The sequence below is a fragment of the Lepisma saccharinum genome, chromosome 27 (assembly GCF_977018435.1).
Source record: "Lepisma saccharinum chromosome 27, izLepSacc3.1, whole genome shotgun sequence".
Lineage (NCBI taxonomy): Eukaryota > Metazoa > Arthropoda > Insecta > Zygentoma > Lepismatidae > Lepisma > Lepisma saccharinum.
Genome location: NC_139255.1, coordinates 18,370,088 through 18,391,606, shown reverse-complemented (window position 1 = coordinate 18,391,606; position 21,519 = coordinate 18,370,088). Strand labels below are relative to the sequence as shown.

Sequence of the window (21,519 nt, the reverse complement as noted above, 5' to 3'; positions counted from 1 at the left end):
AACGTGTCTTTCGAGCTTTGGAAGTAATGCAGAGGAACGTTCTTCGGTTATGTCTAGGACTGATGAAGAGTACTCCCAATGTTACAGTATACAGAAGCGAGTGGAACTTAAGTTATAGGAAAAAAGAAATGTCCATTAAATATACATGTATATTAAAAACAATGTGAGAAGTTAATCATCCATTTAACGACATTCTATTCGACTTGGATGAATTATATGATACAGGCAGAATGAACAACTGTGAAGATATAGAATGGGTGAAATTATTTAATAACTACTATGACGATCATCAAAAATTATTGAAAGTAAGGAGTAAACCAATTTATACCCTAGATTATCCTGTATGTGAATATAAAAATGTTTATTTTCCTGAACAATATACAAAATATGATTACATGGAAAGATGGAAAGATTATTATTTTATTTACACAGATGGATCAAAAGTAATCAAAATGTAGGAAGTGCTGCTTATGATGTTTTCGATTCTTCTTAATCATAAATTAATAAATACCTATTACGATTCATGAAACTCATCACTCACGAAAGATTGTTCTACTGCAAATTATCTTCAGTCATTCATTTCTTCTTCCAACGAGCAGAAACCGCAACAAGATGGCCTGTAGTGACGTAATCTGTGACTTTGATTACTCCAAATTTACCAGTAGGACTACACAGGCCTGTCTTACATTTTTATTGCTGTACGTGTATGACAACTAGCGTGGATACAGAGAAACAGTTACTGTCCGGTATTGTGCAACTCTCCCTACGTAGATATGAGAAAAACTGCTAAAAGCTGTAATCCCAAATAAAAGTAAGTAAATAAATAAACTAATTTTCTTCGCGCACACAATGATATCAAAAGTCCTGTACTCTGGCACATATCCGATATTTGTGATTCGTACTTTAAGACTGTTTATACAGAAATATACGAGTAATAATTGAATGTACGAAAATATACATTTTTGAAAATGGACAACTTGAAGAAACGTTTTATAATCAAATAATTAAGAATGTACATCTTTCAAGGAGGATAACATCTCCTCTTACCATTAAAATCCGTGTCAATCCATCCTATTCCAAAATGTAGAAGAACATAATTTTAGGTTCTTAACAAGAATTGCAACAGTCCATTATTCTTACATGATTCAAAATTGACATTAATTTCTTTTGAAATGTATTAATTGTATTATTTTACACTAATATTAGTGTCTCGATTTCAAGGTTTTATTTATTTATTTATGGTATTTTATACAAAGTTTCTTCGATTAAGTTGGTTTATATCACTTTGCTCTACTGCCATTTTTGGCTAATCGCAAAGATGGGAATGAGTGATGACATGATGAAATTTATTAAGGGACAGTCACAAAGAACACCCATAGGGATTCCAATACGTTGTCATAATCCAAGTCTTGGCCAAGACCCTGTTATTAATTCATCGAATTCCACGAGTGACCAGCCGACAGAAAAGCCATAACAACTTGGAGACGTAAGCTACGCTAACAGCAGAAAACTTGACCTACCTAACCTACTCACCTATTCATCTGTAGCACAAATATACACGCGAATAGGTTAGGCAGATTAGGTTTAATGCTGCTAGCCTAAATGTCTATGTAGGAGATCAATCAGAAGTAAATGATGTCCACACAGCAGAACATTTAGTTCCAGAACCTAACTTGACTGAAGTTAAAGATGCTATTAAAAGGTTAAAGAATAACAAAGCACCTGGCATTGATTTAATACCAGCTGAGTTAATTAAATATTGTGGAAATTCATTAATATGTCAAATTCATAAATTAATTTGTTTAATATGGAATAAAGAAGAAATCCCTCAACAGTGGAAAGAATCCATAATTGTTCCTGTGTTTAAAAAAGGTGATAAAATGAACTGCAATAATTACCGTGGAATTTCTCTACTCTCAACAACATATAAAATATTATCTAACATTCTTTTAACAAGACTAAAGCCATATGCTAATGAAATTATAGGTGATTATCAATGTGGATTTAAACGTAACTCAACAACAGATCAAATTTTTCACATCAGACAGACACTTGAAAAAAAGTGGGAATATAATCAAAATGTCCATCAGCTATTCATTGATTTCAAAAAAGCATATGATTCGGTCAAAAGAGATAAATTATATAATATATTAGTAGAGTTTGGAATACCTAAGAAGCTTGTTAGTATGATAAAAATATGCACCAGTGAAACAGAAAGTAAAATTCGTGTGGGTATTAATATGTCTGACAAATTTACAATTCATGATGGGTTAAAACAAGGAGATGCATTATCTCCATTGCTCTTTAATTTTGCCTTAGAATATGCTGTTAGGAAGGTAAAAGAAACTAAAGAAGGACTAAAATTAAATGGTGTGACTCAGTTGTTAGCATATGCAGATGATGTAGACTTACTGGGGGATGATGTGAATACAATTAAGAATAATGCTAAAATATTTTACAAAACTGCTAAAGAGATAGGTTTGGAAGTTAACAAAGAGAAAACTAAATATATGCTTACAGGCCGAAAGCAAGTGTTAATTAATAATCAAAATCTAATTATTGATAACAACTCGTTTGAACCAGTTTCCAAATTCAAATACTTATGAGTAATATTAACAAATGAAAATTATATTAAAGAGGAAATAAAAAGTAGGCTTAATTCAGGAAATGCATGTTACTTCTCTCTTCATAAACTTTTGTCTTCTCGTTTAATAGCTAAGAAACTAAAAGTTAAAATATACAAAACAGTAATTTTGCCTGTAGTATTATATGGATGTGAAACTTGGTCCCTTACATTGAAAGAGGAACATAAATTGAGAGTATTTGAAAATAAGATCCTTAGGAAAATATTTGGACCTAAAAGGGATGAGGAGACAGGCGAGTGGAGAAGGTTACATAATTTAGAACTACATAATTTGTATTCATGTCCAGATATTATTAGAATGATTAAATCAAGAAGACTTAGGTGGGCAGGCCATGTGGCACGAATGGGAGAGGAAAGAGGAGTTTACAGGATTCTTGTTGGGAAACCTGATGGTAAGAGACCTGTAGGAAGACCAAGACGAAGATGGAGGGACAACGTTGAGATGGACCTAAGGGAAATCGGTAGAGATGGAAAAGAGTATATAGAACTTGCTCAAGATAGGGACAGATGGAAGGTCTGTGTTGCTGCAGCCATGAACCTTCCGGTTTAAGAAGGCTAGGGAGTTAGCTGCTAGCCTAACTTTCTCACCAAACAATAAATACGTAACAATAACATCACTGATGACAGAATATTTCTCAAGTTGGTAAGGCTGTCCCAAGCGCCTAGTTCTAATTCCTAGTAGAACATAATGATGACGAAGTTTCATTTCCCGAACTGAGAATGCACTTCCACGCCATTTTGATTATAAAGTTTTCTCAGTTTGAATAATTAATGCAAACTTTATTTTATTCCAGGTAAAATTAACGTTCTAGGAAATTACTTAGGAGGAGGCGGTTAATATCTTATGCACCACAATATTAAAACAGGCGAATAGAAAGTGGAAATCATAGTTAGACGCATCGAATGTCGATGTGGCTCAAATTAGTGACCGGTTTGAAGGTGGAAATTACTAAGTCTTGAACTGGGAAGTTCCCTCGCATTTCCCCCGTATCTGCTTCTCATTATCACCTACATTATTCACGAGCGGAGTAGGCCACTGGGTCAGTTGCAATTGGCATGGGGTCCTTCGTTCAATGCGTTTACATTTGCTATCGATTGAACAACCCTTGCGTGTAGATCGAGTCTTAACGATTCTATCTCCCGTGGGAAGTTCACGCACGTGCTATGCCGAAGGAAGAATTGCATTACTTCTAATTAATGCAACGTAAGCATCTCTAAGGCTAAACGACGCCTTTCGAACAAAAACAGTAAGCCTACATCCTCGTCTTCACATTTAAGGTTTCGTGCCATGAACATACTTATCCTGAAGAATGATAACCTAATCCACATTCTCCGTATGCTCGCTGTAGCCGACGACGATGACGAACACCATGTGTAATATTGATCACACTGGTAAACAAACTTTTTATTGCCAACGAAATTAGAGTCATTTTATGGCATCTTTGCCATTGTGATTTCGAATATGGTATCAGTTTTTCTACATTGGCTCTAGTTTTTGAGCAATTGCTGTACTTTTAAAAACATAAAGAAAGCATGAAATCTCATTGTTATTCACTCCTAATGATGAGATAAACGTTGTTTCTGAGATGTTCTTGTGTGTAGGGTGTTGAAACAATCACGTTGAAGATACCAGCAATAATCTGCCACACTAGCGACGATTGGGTACCAAAACGGGTAGGAGGAAGGGGGCAGGTGCAAGGACAGTTTCGTCTCCCTTAGTAGACATGGCTTATCATTAAGGGACCCTGGTGCGGAGGCAAAAAAAAGTGAGTTGGAAATGTCCTCTACACCCCACATAATCACCACCACTGATCTGATATCTTATATCTGTCCCATCTGCTTTGAAATATTTCCTCCATCATCTCCTTTATATTCCTGTGGGACCTCTCCCCTTGTTTTTCATTAAAATCACCAACATTATTTTCAAAACTATCAAAATGGATTTGGAGGAAATTTATCTTGATGCTCATATTAATACCAAAATATTGTGAGCACGTTTTTGTACCCGTTCTTCATAGGTTATGTGTTTGTGATTGCCAAAGAAGTTCTTGACAACTGAGACATAACTGAATCATGTAGAAGCTTCAATATCATTCTTACAATTTGAGAGATTTGAATCATTAATGAGTTTACGAGTTTGACGCCCATCAAAGATCCGCGTTTTTAGTTTCTCAATACTCAGTCCATGAAAGGATCTATAGATGTAATGAAACACTTGCCACCTTTATTCAAGATATTAACAGACTACTTCAATATGCAAAATATGCTTCCTTTACAAAGACAGTGATGTTTTTCCTTGTTTCTGCACAGAATATTCACCACACATGCAACGCAGCACATTCCATCAGGATAATTTATGCGGCCTGCTCTCAAAGAACTCATATTTTATTCCCCTTAAAAATATAAATAAAACTCAAAACTAAAACAAATAATAAAAACGAACTTTTAATAAATATATTCCTTGGAATGGATGGACTAGAGACATATTTTTATATTCTAAAATAATAGCCATGTACTATTTCATGTAAACACCTACAGCTATTATTGAGATAAACTTAAAGTCTAAAGATATTAAGTACCTCAAGAACTAGAGCCAACTTGGCAAAACTGTTGTTCCTTTTAGATTCAGCACAAAAAAATACCATAAATTCGTTCAAAAATCTTTGGCAACTAATCAAAAATATTTTTTGTAGATCTGCGTCATTGACACGTTAGTGTATACTGTTAGAAATGAAGGAAAATTTGAAAATGTTCTACGTTAAAAATTTTAATTTTTAAAAACGGAACGGAATCGCTTTTGATTTACATTTAAGCATTTTATAATGTAGAATCTATAACGGTAGAAAATGGTTATAATTTGCAATTACGTGACCGTAAATGCAGGATTATTCAAAATCAATGTCGGGATTTCAATATTTTTCTGGGCAGGTCAGGAAACATATGGTATTTATAACCATGAAGAGACTAAAAATTATCTTCCGTAATACATAGTGTTCTTTAATTACACATTTGGGGGCAGGTTTGCAAGATGGCGTGTCACGGCTGTGAGAAGACGTTTCTTGCCCTCGAATTTCATTTCGATTGTAGTGAAAGGGGTTTTCCTTCCCTGGTACTTTCAACTTTTCTATCATTCATATCAACAGGTGAATAACTAGGAAGAGCGACATAGCGTTACGCAAAATTAGGAAGGAAAACATAACAACTTGCGGGATGCTGATGAGGGAAAACGCTCAAAATAAAAAAAAAAATCCCATCCTTTTAAAATCATCATAGCTGCATGTCTAGGGAGAGACCTGATCTGAACTCCGAAGGAGACGAAGAAAGTGAGCGGAACTTTAGGCTGCTCCCACACTGAACTAGGCTTCGTGGCGGTTCCTCTCTCGAACCTTTAGGCTACCCTCTGTTGTCAGCGTCCTCGAGCATAAATCGCCTTAGACAAATTATGCAATCGCAGCTATAACATTAAAAACATCCTCATCTTTACCTTCCTATTTCCTTCGATCACCTTTTATATTCAGTTGCATCTGTTTTCTTCACCTCCGCTGAATTCAGTGGGCTAATGGGATGCTCTGACCCCTCTCAGGGACGGGTATAGTAAGAGAAGTGCATGGGGTATGAGGCTTCAACTATATTAAATCATTTTGACATAGGCTATGAGAAAAGAGACTAGATAAATGAACAACATCTGATTCTGAAGATTGGTCTGCGTCTTCAGTAGGCTTCTTTAAGGGCAATTCTTTTCCTGAAGATGTATTATTTTTAAGATACTTTCATAAATTTACATCTTAGTTACAGATCTCCATAAACAAAGGACGGAACAGATTTCCTTCTTATAATCAAATATATGCAACTCTTGCAGTTTATTTACAGGATATGGATCAAGCTGTCAAATCCGTTATATAAAGACGACTAGGCGCGTGCTGGGAACTTTATGAACGCTCCTTGACATAACGAAGCATAACTTTGACATGACTGACGATAGTTTTGAGTATTGACTCCGATTTAATATTAATAAGTTGTTCCAAACTAATTGGACAATATGGTCTGGGTTCAAGATATGTGCAGAAATACAAACTGCTATAATTCGTAAAATATTAGAAACATCGACTTGATGTCGGATATGAGAACATGTTAGCATGTTCACAGGGTGAAACCTAACCATGCCAGATATCAATAATTAATAACCTGATAAATAAATAATAATCATGGAGACGAAATAATCTGAACCTATTCTTCCGTATGATGGCATGTTAGCATGCGCACAGGGCGAACCTACTCATACTTCAGAATAACATTAAATTCTGTGCTTTATGCAAAATTGAAAATACGAGTATATTGCGCATAAGTTTCGAAGAAATCAAACTGAATTATCACACAGTTGAAAGCAATTGTAAATTAACTTATTCTCCCCTACGGTGACATGTTATCATGTCCACAGGGCGAACCTAACCATGCGTCAGAATGACAGTAAGTTCTGAGTCGAAGTTTAACATTCTTTTGCAAAAATTTAATTTAAAAATTTCAGAAAGCTTCAAAATAAAGTTTAAATGAAGTTATTCTTTGGTATGGTGACATGTTAGCATGTCCGCAGGGCGAACCTACCTATACGACAGAATAACTATGTCTCTAAGTTAATTTGAGAACGAAGACTGAGTTCTTGAACCCTCCCATAAAGGGAGCTGAGTATTTAAGATGTCAACCCATCGGAGTCGGTGATGAAAATGCCCCAGAATTAGGTTTCGAGGCTGTATTTATACCCCCGCATGTCAAGCAGAGAGCCTCTCGTGACACAAGAGATACACATAGCTACGGCTGTGATATGTTGAACTAATTTGTGAATAATGGCAATATTCTAAAGATTAAACAGCATGTTCCATAAGGTTTATATTTCTATGTCTAAAACAACAATTATGACCCTTGAAGTTTCTATAATATTCTCTATTACAAACTTCGTCACATTCTTAAAGAACTGCTTTCCAATGTCCATAAGGCTTATGTTACTAGTAACTTCAACTGAAATCTAGCTCTTATGGCTTTCATAATAGTTTAATTTTAAAACTGAGAACATCATATATTTAACTAATTGTCAACAATGAAAGATTTTGCTTCCATGAAGCTTACAAATAATAAACACGAAACTTTTCGAATGACAAAATTATGTCATTAGGTCAACGCTTAATTTTCTTAACTTTTATAACGTTTATCGTGAATATAAAAAGCAAATATTATAAAGAATAATATTAGATATGATTGAATCTTTAATAAGATTCTGGAGGATCATATCAGCAGCATACATATAGAATAAACCGGTTTTGTATACTTGGAATCATATCTCGTGCCTTCGAAGTGATGTCATAGTGCCATAGAATGACGATGCATAATGTTCACATAAGAGAACAGGAATCTCCCGTACTGTGTTACAGCCGCGGAAAAGAATTAAAACACTTGAAATATGCAACCAAGTGAATATTAGGAACAAAAATAGATAATGATAATATTAGGAACAAAAATAGATAATGATAATATTAGGAACAAAAATAGATAATGATAATATTAGGAACAAAAATAGATAATAATAATGTTAATTTATGCGATTCCTTTACAAAAGAGTATGTAAAGCATTCATATTCTTGTTCCAATAATCTGGTTATGTTTTTGCTGTCCATTTATTACTTGTTTGTTTTTTCTTCGGTATGATTTTATATCAACTGAAAGTCAGTACACAAAATTTCGTACATAGAATTTTATATATTTGTAACTGACTACAGTAAATCATCAGACTAACTTGCAAGATACTATTCATTAGAGTTTTAGGGCAAAAAGTAACCGAATAAAGATGTTGTTGTTGTTGTTGAGTTGTTGTTTTAAGTCCACTTTATGCACAGTAAGGCTAATCGGGACTGGACCTACAGTTTAAAGTGGGATCCGAACCACTTGTGCCTCCACCGGGTATCGAACCCGGGACCCCTTGATTATAAGGCAATGCCGCTACCACTGCGCCATGGGGGAGGCCCTCCGAATAAAGATAAATGATAAAATACGAAGAAGGATAATAGAGAATGAAGACCCACGAAGGAACATATTTGAAAGAGCTAATCGCGTATAAAAGTGAGGAAAAAAATTGCCATGTCTCTCTTTTCGCGGTTCTTATCAGTGCTTAATTAAATTGCACAAGTGAAAATTACAAAAAATATCTTTATAGCCTATCTCTAGTACTTTCATTACTATCATTTTGGTGCCGTAATACCAATTGTTTGAATTCCATTATCATCAGTAACGAACCAACCAGGCTAATTCATGTTCCATTATAATATTTAGCAGTATTTTTGGAACACAAAATTTAATGTCTGGCTGCACAGTTATTGAGTTGTCCACTGGGATCCATTGTTGCCTATGGAGACAGACTGAAGGGCTATTGAAGCGGGTGCACATCGCTCTCGGTCCAACAAATTTTATCTTTCAGCTCTAATTGTTTTCGTGATATCCACAGCTGACGTCCATTGGTGATCGCAACAAGTGAGTGTATTGAACCCTTTGCTGTAGGGGAGGGTTTGACCACTCATTTTTTTCATTTCGCCTGCGAGCAAGGTACAAAATTTTACGTTCATACCAAGTCAATCGGAGAGGATGTGAGTAAATAACTAAAATTATGTGTAAATAGCAATAATAATATCATAAAGGGATAAAATTATTTAAACGTTATAACGATGTCACTTCAACACTGATTTCGTCAAAAGGTAACCTTTTCCTTCTATTACTGGGGGCAGTACACAAACTTAGGTTTTCCTACGACGCCGGGGGTCCCGGGTAAGGATTTCGGTCTGGGCATGTATGTTTGTAAGTGCACATACAAACATCCATGCCCAGACCGAAATCCATTCATCCATTTCTTCATGTCTAGCCAAAAGTGGCACAAAATGCGAAGTAAATTAAAGCAAATCAATCAGTCAATCAATCAAAATTAGGTTTTCATTATTTCAACTTTTATTGAGTTTGAAACATTCCACTTGGTTTCGACTTACGCTAGCACACAGACGCGAGTGTGTGTATATATTTATACACATACAATGGCGTAGCATGGGGTGTGCGAAGTGGGCAACCGGCCGGAGCTTCGCAGCTCATAGGGCTGATACAGAAAAAGCAATAAATAAAAGTGAGAAAATAGATGGGATATGTTAATATTTGTGGCCAACAAAACATTTTTTCGCAATAATTTTAAATAATACGCCAACTATTTCGTACTACAAGAATATTTCAGTCGTGCACAACAAAATGAGAGTCATCGTTGTTATCTACAGTCTTGAAATCCAAAATGAGCTGATACAATCCATGTCTAACCTAGTCATAATGACCATATTAAAAAGAAAATAGTCAAATGTACTGAATGTTTTGCTCTATTATACAGGGTGAACAGAAACTGTAGGGACAAACTTCAGGAGGTGATTCCTGACAGGTAAAGGAACAAAAAAGTGATAATCAACATATGTCTGGAAACGCATATTTGCCAAGGTAGATGGCACTGAAGAACGACATCAGATTGTGTGATTGGAGCTACGTGGAAGCACCATGGTCCGTTATTCATACCAGAAACAAGCCAAGATGGTCTTCGCATACGGTCAAGCTGATGGTAACGGTCGAGAGACCGCTAGGATTTATCGAGCCACGTACCCGGACAGACAACACCAACCAAACCACAAAACCTTTGCAGCCATTTATGGGCGTTTGTGTGAGCATGGGTCCTTTCATACAGGCGAACATGGAAAACGACCGCGTTATGTTCTGGAGGAACAAGTGCTACACGATATTGAGAACAACCCCACTACAAACTCCAGGCAAGTGGCCCGCCAGCATGGTGTAAGACAAGCGACGATGTTGTGTATCCTGCATGGAAACCGCTACTATCCCTATCACCTGCAACATGTGCAGGAATTATCACCAGCTGATTTTCCTCCAAGGGAACTGTTTTGTCGCTGGTTTATGCAACAAGCCTCCACCATATTGGGATGTCTGTCGCCAGTCCTATTCACCGATGAAGCGACCTTTGGTACAGATGGCATTATCAACCTACACAATCGTCATCTGTGGGCTACAGCCAATCCTCGGGGCATGGTTGAATCGTCTCATCAGCAACGGTTCAGCATCAATGATTAGGCAGAGATTACTGGTGACCACCTACATGGACCATTTGTTCTTCCACAACGCCTTAACGGACAGACGTATCTGGATTTCCTGCAGAACACTTTGCCTCTTTTGCTTCAGAATGTGCCTTTGGCAATACGACAGGTAATGTGGCCGATGCACGATGGAGCGCCAGCCCACTTTCGCATTATTGTTCGCCAACACCTCAACAACATCTTCCCCAGAAGATGGATCGGACGAGAAGGCCCTGTGGCATGGTCCGCTGGATCACCGGACTCAAACCCCCTTGATTTTTACTTGTGGGGGGCATCTGAAAAGTGTTGTGCATGCTGAGCCAGTTCCTGATATGCAAACCCTTGAACAGCGTGTAAGTGTGGCCTGTGACGCTATTTGGGTTGGAACATTCGAACGATTGAGGCAATCCATGATGTGACGTGTGGACACTTGCATTGCATCCAATGGAGGCCACTTTGAGCACCTGTTGTAACATGGATGAAAGTCATGTCATGTAATGTGTACCGATACTAATTGCTGTATTGTAGACTCACCGTCTATTTCCGGACATATGTTCTTATGAACTTCTTTGTTCCTTTACCTGTCAGGAATCACCTCCTGAAGTTTGTCCCTATAGTTTCTGTTCACCCTGTATTCTATCCTGGGAATCTCTGGAGCAAGGTCGCGCAATGCGGAAGAAAACGATTGGGCGGAGAGAAGCAGTATACACTGCCATAAGATTCTGGTAACCTAAGTCGCATTTTCCCAGTCCAAACAATCCTGTTCACTTGCACTTGTTATTTGGTCGGCTCGAGTCACTAGCTGCGCAAAGACTTGCTTGCGTCCGCTCGCTCCAAAGGTTCCCAGGACAGAGCATATAGAGGAACCATAAGCAAAAAAACCTGCAAACTCTAGTGCATCGTACTCCCGCGTGGAGGGGAGGGGGTGAGTGGAGCATTCTTCTTATGGCCCGATTTAAACGGAAGAAGAGGGAGGTGCGCGAAGACTTTTCGTCGAAGGTTATTTTACTTGTGGTCGATCTATATTCAGGTTGTACTTAATAAAATACTACCTTCGAACAACCATGTCAAAAGAAAGAATTTCAAGACTAGCAATATTATCTATAGAAAGCGACATAGTCTTAACTCTTGACTATTCATGACTTCGTGAACGAATTCAGATCCAGGCAAAGCAAGGAACCACATTTTTAGGTAAAATTATTAAATGTAATTTTAATAAGTAATTTTCATTTTTGTTATTATTAAATTTTATAATATTTCTGCTGACGTATTCTTAAAGATTTGGTATCGATTGACATTGATTTCAAATTTAAAGATTCTATGGGGGCCTCACATTCTGATCTCGCCTAGGGCCTCGCAAAATGTTTCTGCGCCACTGTATATATATATATATATATATATATATTGATATGGAATTCATAAAGTTTGTGTGTTTTGAATTCCACATAAATAATAAGTGTATTAGTAAAACACACTTCCTTTCCATAATTTACACCCACACAATGTTTCCCTGATATTCTTATTTTTCAAAATTGTTATCCATGAGCTAAATACTGTTACATACTGTTATCTCTCTAGCCATTAAATTTTAAAAGAATAAGTTACTTGTTTGAGTGTCGTTTATACACTTCAGTCAATGCGTGGAAATCGATGTGCTGAAAGGGGTGTACTTACACAGTAAAGGGTTTCTCTGACTTGATCCACTCCCGCAAATTCCAGTACATTTAAATGAAGATTTGTGAAACTCGCTGCATCACAAACTCTGTAGAGCTGTGTACAAAACAGGGGCGTATGGTGTTCCCGAACCCGCCCTCCAAATTCTTATTCCTGTGTGCATTTTGTGTAATTATATACATTCTTCCTTGCAGCTGATTAGTTGAAATACTTTCTATTCTGAATTGCCTTTCAGAGACAGGGTTTATCTCCGTCCTCAGGGTTGTGTATTGTATTTATCATGTCATCTCTAGTACTCCCCAGGAGCTCTGTTTATATGCCACTTTGAGTTATGATCGCGCCTATCTACGCCTTTCCTAAACCCATCCTGTGTTTGAAGACTACTGACAGATAACAAGTTAGAGGCAAATACACCATCCTGAAGACAAAGACAGAACTAGTTTCTAATGCATAGGTACATGTATAAACTGAAAGCAATGGTTAAAAGTCCAACAATTCTTCACAAATTATGTATATATTATACATCTGATGCGACAATGGAGCTCGTAATAACTCCAAGTAAAGGAAAGCCGAATACAAACAAATCTCTTACATTTAATCTTTCAACATACACACACGAGTGCGAATGAATGCACGGATCTTTACAAATATTGGATAGCTTATGAAGCACTGCAGAGCCAACATTAGGATGAGCTTCTGAAGTCTTACGAAAATATCATGTCCTAAAGTGTTAGTTAGTATTCGTTTTGTTGATACAAGATTTCCACTTCTCACTAACACATAAAATTACAAGTTATTGCTTGGAACTATCATCGGTTTGAAAATGGATGATCTTTTATAAAGAGTTTAATACTGTTTACATCGGTGATAAAATCCCTCTAAACTGAATTTCTAAGTAAAAATATTAGGGGGCAACTGCTGCCTTTGCCCTCCCCCCCCTCCCATCTCCGTGCGCAGGCTTAGTCAAGACACTACTCGACTTCGTGATTAAGTTAAAATGGTAAATCTACTTTCCTCCTTGCAACATGCCATGAAGGAGATGGGATGCGGGGCGTTACCACTACCAGTTATCTCCATCTCTCTGTCCCGAGCACTAACCATGCACCCAATAGGTGGCGCAACCTGCTGGGACCGTAGCTTATCGATGCATCATAGCTGGTCGGGAGCGGCGCGTGCGCACTGGAGGTCTCTGCTTCGACGCCGGCGTAGCTCAGTAGTCGAGAGGGGCTCCAGCGGTGCGCGTCAGCGAGTTCCCGAGTTCCCGCCGGTCGGAAATTGCGTGCCAAGGTGGCTGTGAATCGGAATTCTCCTTCCATCGAGGAGGCGGGCGTGTTGCTGGAACTGCCCGCATGGGGGCCTGTCGTCAGCAAGGAGGAGATGGGCAGCCAGAGGCCGCTCGACGAAGCGGATGTCCAGCTGGACCTAGACCTCATTGAAAGGGTCACGGAATGTTCGTCTCCCACCACTTCGGCCGTACAGCTTGAAACCAAGTGGGATTGTCAGGTTGGTGATTCTCATTAAGAAACAATTGTTTCCCTTTAATATTCAGTTTTATGCTAATGACGCTCTCTTTGCAAACCTTTGCGACTGAAATAATTGAAAACTAATCTAAAGAGGAATGTTAAAGACACATAAAATTATTACATATATATATCAAACATAATTAAATGTATAAGTACATTATAATTTATCTTTCCTCTGCAAATTTGCAAATTTTACATTCAATGTTTTCAAATTGATTTACACGTTTCTCTACACATATGGAGAAGACATTAAATTTTTTCACTGTCTTTGATTAAGTTGTTATTTTTAAGTCCATTTTATGCACAGCCTAATGGGGACTGGACCTACAGTTTATATTGGAATCCGAAGCACTATAGGGCTCCACCGGTATCGAATACGGTATCCTCTTTGTGTAATCTTGACCGCCCAACATAACCTGTTGACAGATTAAAGCGCTGATTTATGACGCGTGGGTTAGTAACCTGTGAAAGACTTCTGCTCCTTTCATCGATGTTCACCTGACGGCAAAATATACAATCTCAATCCACAAATTGTTTTACCGAAATCAGATGTGTTAGAATATTGAGCCAATAAATTTAAATTCCATGAATAAACTAAGTAAACCAAAACTTGAATTTATTCCTTTCCATCTAAACTACTTTTATCGGCTACAAGATTCAGTATGATAGGATTACTAATAAGTTTCTATAAATTACGATTTTTTTAAAAATCAGTTATGCTATATTTGGAATTCTCATTGTCTGTATGATAATTACTCGAACAGATATTAATATCATTAACAAGTAATAACCTTGTCTAGAGGATATTATATCAATTTTTACTCGATTCATATTCTGAGTTCATGCAAATTAGACACTTTTTCAAGAATAATATTGTCACAGAAAATCATAGAAAACTGAGACTTTACTAATTTACATTATAAATAGGTACGAAATTGGTACAATTGCTTTCAGTGAATTAAATAAAGCAGGATGTACGTGAGAAAACTATAAAATTAGAATCACTTTGTACTGTTTTAAAATGTAAACTCTTAGGGTACCTTGAGTACTTGATGAGAGAAATTAGATTAATTAATCAGATATCTTACAAACCTAGTTTTAAATTCAATTATTAATTTTATTCGAATAATTTAAATGTCATATGTAATATAATACATTTTTTTAAATTGTATATTACAATGTTTGTATTTTAACGAATTTGATAATTTGCCTATTAGTATAATTTATATCTTTACCATGAAAGATGCTTATTGGTTTATTAGGACTTCTTATTATGATGTAATGTTGTTCCATGAATGAAACTTATTCCTTAAAGAGCCTTACTTATAGCATGCTTTGTTTAAATTTTCATTTATTTTACTAAACTAAAAAGTATAAATACACACATGTAGGTGGAAAATTTAATTTATATAAGTGCTAGAAAAGCCGTGTCTTTTGTCATGTTGGCATTTGTATCGCTTTCAATTTTATATTGTGGATTTTTTTCCACAGCTAATATAAAAATTACATTTGATAGGACAAAGAATCTGTTCTAGAATGTACCTTTCAGACATAGTACTCAAACGCGCTACCACCACGATAGGCCTAATTAATTCATGAACATTTGTATTTGGTGAAATTTGCTTTAAATGCCGTTTCTACGTAAAATTCGTTGTTTAAAGTAACCAAATACCATACAAGAATAACTTACGAAAGACCGACACTCGTTAAACCCAGTACCCAAAACAAAATCAATGCTATGTTAGGAAGTAAATGGATTTTGCCTACTGATTTTTTAAATAATTGAAGAGTGAATTTTAAATTAACTTCAATTTTTAACTCGTACGTTTGCAATAGGAATTTTGCATGGTGAAAGCATGGTTGTTATTGATTGTGTGGAGTGACGAATGCTCACTTAAAGGAAACTGGCATTTTAGACGTTATCTTCAGCCTCGCGTGTATTTGTACAGGAAGCTACGTATGCATATCTCGCAACGCGCTTAGAATGTAACGCAACGGATGTATTATGGGTAGAATGTGACTGATTTGAATGAACGTCGTGAGAATGATATGCTATGCTGACAGGGGTATTGGGTTCGAACCTACCTAAGGCTTGGATGTATTTTCCTTTTGGTTTAAATAATTTATTATTTTTCATTCATATCCATGATCGTGATTAACCTAAATCAAATAGGAAAACGTTTATCTCAATTAGTATTTCAAATTATTCTATTCGTAGCTTATTACAAAATTGCTAATATTGCATAGATGGAGGCACTGACTTACATAAATACAATAATTTTGAAGTTATTGCATTTCCATAGAGGTGTCGTCTTACTCTTGGTACTTTCATGAAACTGCACCATAGTAAGCACCACTGTGGCGCTTGGAACTCTACTCAAAATAACGACATAAGATTCTTCTTTTGTTTTAATTTTCCTTTATTTTGCTCTCATTTCGTTGGGTCTCCATGTACGGTCTCTCAGTTTATCATTTTCACTTCAAAGTATTAACTACACGGCTTAAATATATTTAATCTTTTAGTTGTGTGAAGGCGATCACATGTTCAAAATTGATTTCAAGACATTAGTTACTTTGATATTCTCAAACTGTAAATCATTCTATTTTTTTTATAGAGACATCTTCACTTTTACAGTAATGTGCGCAAATAGCCTATATGCTATCGTGCTCACTTTAAATATACAGTAGCATTAAGGCCTTTATACAGCACCAGAGCCTTGACGAAAATAAACCTCTTTCTTATGTCTTGACATATCAGAGACAACGATAGATAAAGGGGAGACGTCATTACTTTTACTTGGATCAACAAAAATAAAAATAAGGCGAATAAATTAAAATTATAGATAAATAACCCCTTAGCACATGGCGCTAATCCCTGTGTGCGCATGGAAGTTGTTTGTAAAATGTCCCTTCATCAATTTCATCACATCTTCGCAAATCCTCATCGTCGGCATTAGCCAAAAGCGGAAGAATAGCGAGGCTAAATAACAAAAATGAAATCAAATTTTCTATTAGCCGTCCTCCTTGGCGGAGTGGTACGACGTCAGGGGTTCCGTGTTCGAATCCTGGCCTGAGGAAAGGTGTTCTTTGGGAGCGTCCCTTCATCAATTTCATCATATCATCACTCAATCACTCATCCTCATCTTCGCGAGATGGCAGAAATGCGAAGTAAAATAAACCAAACCGATAAAATTTAAAAAAGCAAATTTTATATTAGGTACCCCGAAAGACATGCAACCTAATTTACCTCGATGTAAGGAAGGTTGCATATAAATGCATATAGAAGCTTGTTCGAACGTGTTCAAAAGCTAATATTTATCCACTCGAGAAAAATCTCTGCAGGAATTTGCAATGAAATGGACCAAAATCGTGATGTCACAGTTATTGGGATTCCAGTTCAATTGCGATTTGTCTTTATGAGCAAGAGATGACCATAAGGCAAACATTCAATATATCCTTTGTCTCTTTAGAGGATAAAGTTGTAAAAACTATACTATGCTATAATCTTCTGTTTATAAATTACGCGTACATCAAAGGTTGCTCTGCCATATTTGCCTGAAAGTTAAATGCCTCCCGATGGCGCAGTGGTAGAGACGTCGCCTTGTGATCAAGGAGTCCGGGGTTTGATACCCGGTGGAGGAACATAGTGGTTCGGATCTCACTTTAAACTGTAGGTACAGTCCCGATAAGTCTTACTGTTCATAAAGCGGACATAAAACACCAAATGACTCATTTATTTATTGCAAGTAGCATAATTCAAATACACATCTATATTTATATAAATGAATGTACGTATGTGTGTTTGTTCCGGCATAACTCTCGAACGCCTGGAGTGATTTCAACCAAACTTGGTACACGTATCACTTGCAATCTCGAAATAAATACTTTGGGGGTAAGACACCCCTGGCACCCCTAGGGGTGGGAGTGGGATGGGGTGACATGTTAAAATAATCGAAAACGACCGATATTAGTGTGGAATCCATAGTTGTCGGGGTTGCTGAGACTCCCAATGCCGTTCAACTCCAAGTTCATTATACACTATAGTTTGAATTCATTATATTTCTGTCTAATAGAGGATTGGGATAAATAAATACCCGAGCAACGCCGGGAAATCAGCTAGTGTTGAAAAAGAGTGAAACAATCATATCTAGTGTTGGGCAATATATCGTTCAGACGATATACAGCGATATTGAAATAATATCGTCCTGACGATATCAACTAGACGATATACTGTAACGAATATTTGGCGATATATATTGTGTCGGCGATAATTGGTCACGGCATTTTGGAGATATATATCGTGTCTGCAATATGTCATCACGATATTGGCGATATATCTTCACGATAATTATGGATATATATATATATATATATATATATATATATATATATATATATATATATATATATACTCTATGTGATCAAAAATATCCGGACACCAGGCAAAATTTGTGTTGCGCATAGTAGGACACACTGTGGTGCCATCTACGGCGAGGTGAGGCAAGCAAGGGACCACTACAGGCAGCATAGTGCACGAGACAGCAGAATGGGTCGGTCGAAGGAACTTACAGACTTCTAACGTTGTCTAGTGATTGGGTGTCACAGGAGTAACAAGTCAGTGAGCGAGATATCCACAATCCTAAACATCCTGAAATCCACTCTCGCCGATGGGATAGTAAAGTGGAAATGTAATGGGACGTGTACAACTGCAAAACGTTCAACCGAGCGCCCATGTTGACACACAGAGATCGCCGAGTGTTGAATAGGGTAGTACGAGAGAACCAGCAATCAGCGATCGCCACCATCACACAGAAATTCCAAACCAGGGCAGGATGTAATCCTAGCAGGATGACTGTGCGACGTGAGGTACGACGACTCGGTTACCATGGACGAGCGGCTGCCCATAAGCCCCACATCACCCAACGAAACGCGAAGCGCCGCCTCGCATGGTGGACGGAGAGGTGCAACTGTTCGTTAGAACAGTGGAAATTCGTGATGTGGAGTGACGAATCACGTTATACCATTTGGCGATCCGATGGTCGTGTGTGGATGTGGCGAATGCCTCATGAACGACATTTAACATCCTGGGTTGTGCCGACAGTGAAATGCGGTGAAGGTGGGGTGACAGTGTAGGCATGTTTTTCATGAAAGGGGCTTGGTCCCCTCGTTGCTTTGCATGGTACTGTCACGGCACATCATTACATTGACATTTTACAAACGTTCATGCTGCCTACCATCGAAGAACAGTTCGCGGATGATGATTGCATTTTTCAACACGACAATGCACCCGTCCACGCTGCAGGCCATGTGGGACAGTGGTTTCAAGAGAACAACGTCCCACTTATGGCCTGGCCTGCGCAAAGCCCGATTTGAATCCCATTGAACATCTCTGGGATGTTTTGAAAAGCCGACTTCGTGCCAGACCACGCCGAACAACATCCACTGCTCTTCTCATCTCGGCACTCCGCGAAGAGTGGGCCGCCATTCCCCAAGATACCTTTCGCCACCTGATTGCCAGTATGCCTGCGAGAGTGGAGGCTGTCATCAAGGCCAAGGGTGGTCCAACACAGTATTGATTGCCAGTGCATCCGATGGAGGATGCTTCGAACTTCACGTCCTAATTCCAGTGAGTGTCCGGATATTTTTGATCACATAGAGTATATATATATATATGTCATGTCAGCGATATATTGTAACAACATTTGGCGATATATCGTGGAGATGGTATATCGCTGATATCAAGATACGTAAAACATACCCTGTCGTATCATCTGTGACAATATTTTCTTGACGATATATCGCGATATTAAATTTCCGATATCGTCCATCCAGACCTTGATTGATAATGGTATGTAATAACACGACTTTAATTATCATTGTGTATTAATATCTACATAATTAGAAGTCGATTGTAATGACTTAAACAAGATCAAACCAATTTATTAAAGAATATGCAATTGAACAAATTCTAATTGCATATATACATTTGTATTAACGCACGAAGTTTCTCAAATGTTACCAGTTTTGAAGTTTACTTTAGGAGTAAGCTCTTAAAGGTAATTTCTTAACAAAATAGGAGAGATCTTAACTTATCTCGATTTATTTGAAGAATGACTTTGATTATGTCCATATATTGTAATTTTTGCACTAATTGCACGGTTACTATTATCTAATCAACTGTCGTCTCTCCGATTTTTACAAGTATTGTTCTTATTGAACAATATTTTTTGATGTCCTGAAAGAGTGTATATTACACATTGTATACTACAACTGTTTATACTGAATAATAAGTGTTGTCGTTGTGTGTTAGTCTGATGTTTACAGTTAAGCGCAGTGCGTGTCTATTTGCAATGGACACACAAAGCAAACTTGTGTGCAGGTTTTGGAGCGAAGGGGGTGAGAAGTGAGAATATTGCATAAAAATACGTTTCTGAGAGAAAGGTTCGTATAAATAGCGGTTTTCCTTGACTGATTGGGTGACAAAAGGACAGCTTGGACAGTTTCCCATCCTAATTAAGTCTTTACTAATTTATAACCTAGATTGTCATGTAATTATCATAGAACAAAGCTGAAGCAACACAGTTTCCAGCCAGGGTATTCAGTGGCGCATCCGCAGGGGGCAGGGGGCATTATCTCTTAAACCTTGGACGGAAATCAATTCTGAGGAGAGGGTAAACATTGAAGTAAAAAATGCAAGACCAGCAGAATCTAATAGTAGCAGGACAAAAGGAGACTCAAGATGGAATTAGTTTTCACATATTTCTTGTACTTTTTCTTCCAGACGGAAAGGCACCTAAAGGGTAAATAGAGGGGGAATTATCCTCATAGATTTCAAATTTTATACAAACAAAAATACATTTCGTATAATTTTTCTTGCTCGCTTTGCTCGCAGCACCTGTTTTTCTTGCAGTCTCGTGAAGTTCAGAACCGTAGCTCTGAGGCGGTGGGAGTCGACCCTGAGAGCCGAACGATCTAAATGAAAAAAATTGTAAATGAAAATGCGATGGCACACATTCAATTATTTGCCCCCTACTAAATACATATTGTTTTAAATTTGCAAAAAATTAGGTCTAACAATTTTCTTGGTCGTTTCGCTTGTTTCACTTTATCACCAATTTCAACTTGTATATTTTTTAAATATGAGATAAATCTTTTCTCTAATGTCTTGTAAATTTCCAGAGAGGTAAGTAACAACAACTTCAGACAACTTCAGACTGTTGCTGCTAAATAGTATGTTTGCTTGTTTTTCATTAGGCTATTAGCTAATGTGAAATTGAACGTGTTGAAAACTATTTCAAATAGTTTGTTCCAACACAAATGCTTAGCGCCGACTTCTACACGCTTTTTACTTGATTTACAAGGTTCATAACGTCTTTGACACTACTACTACTGTTACCACTATAATAATACCATTATGTTTTTATTATTATTATTATTATTATTATTTTGTGCGCTTTTATATTGGTACTTACCCCCAGACAAAAAATCGTGTTTGCGTCTCTGACTATATTACGTGTACTACGCA

General features: G+C 37.2%; 1 protein-coding gene across 1 annotated transcript in view; it reads left to right on the top strand.

The window, feature by feature from the left end:
• The first annotated feature begins 13,738 nt into the window (after positions 1-13,738).
• LOC145980420 (dipeptidase 1-like) overlaps positions 13,739-21,519 on the top strand; it is a 168,804-nt gene continuing 161,023 nt past the window's right edge. Inside the window, exon 1 of the mRNA XM_083113502.1 lies at positions 13,739-13,974. Coding sequence (XP_082969628.1) covers positions 13,849-13,974 — 126 coding nt within the window. The 5' untranslated portion in view covers positions 13,739-13,848. The remainder of the gene's footprint in view (positions 13,975-21,519) is intronic.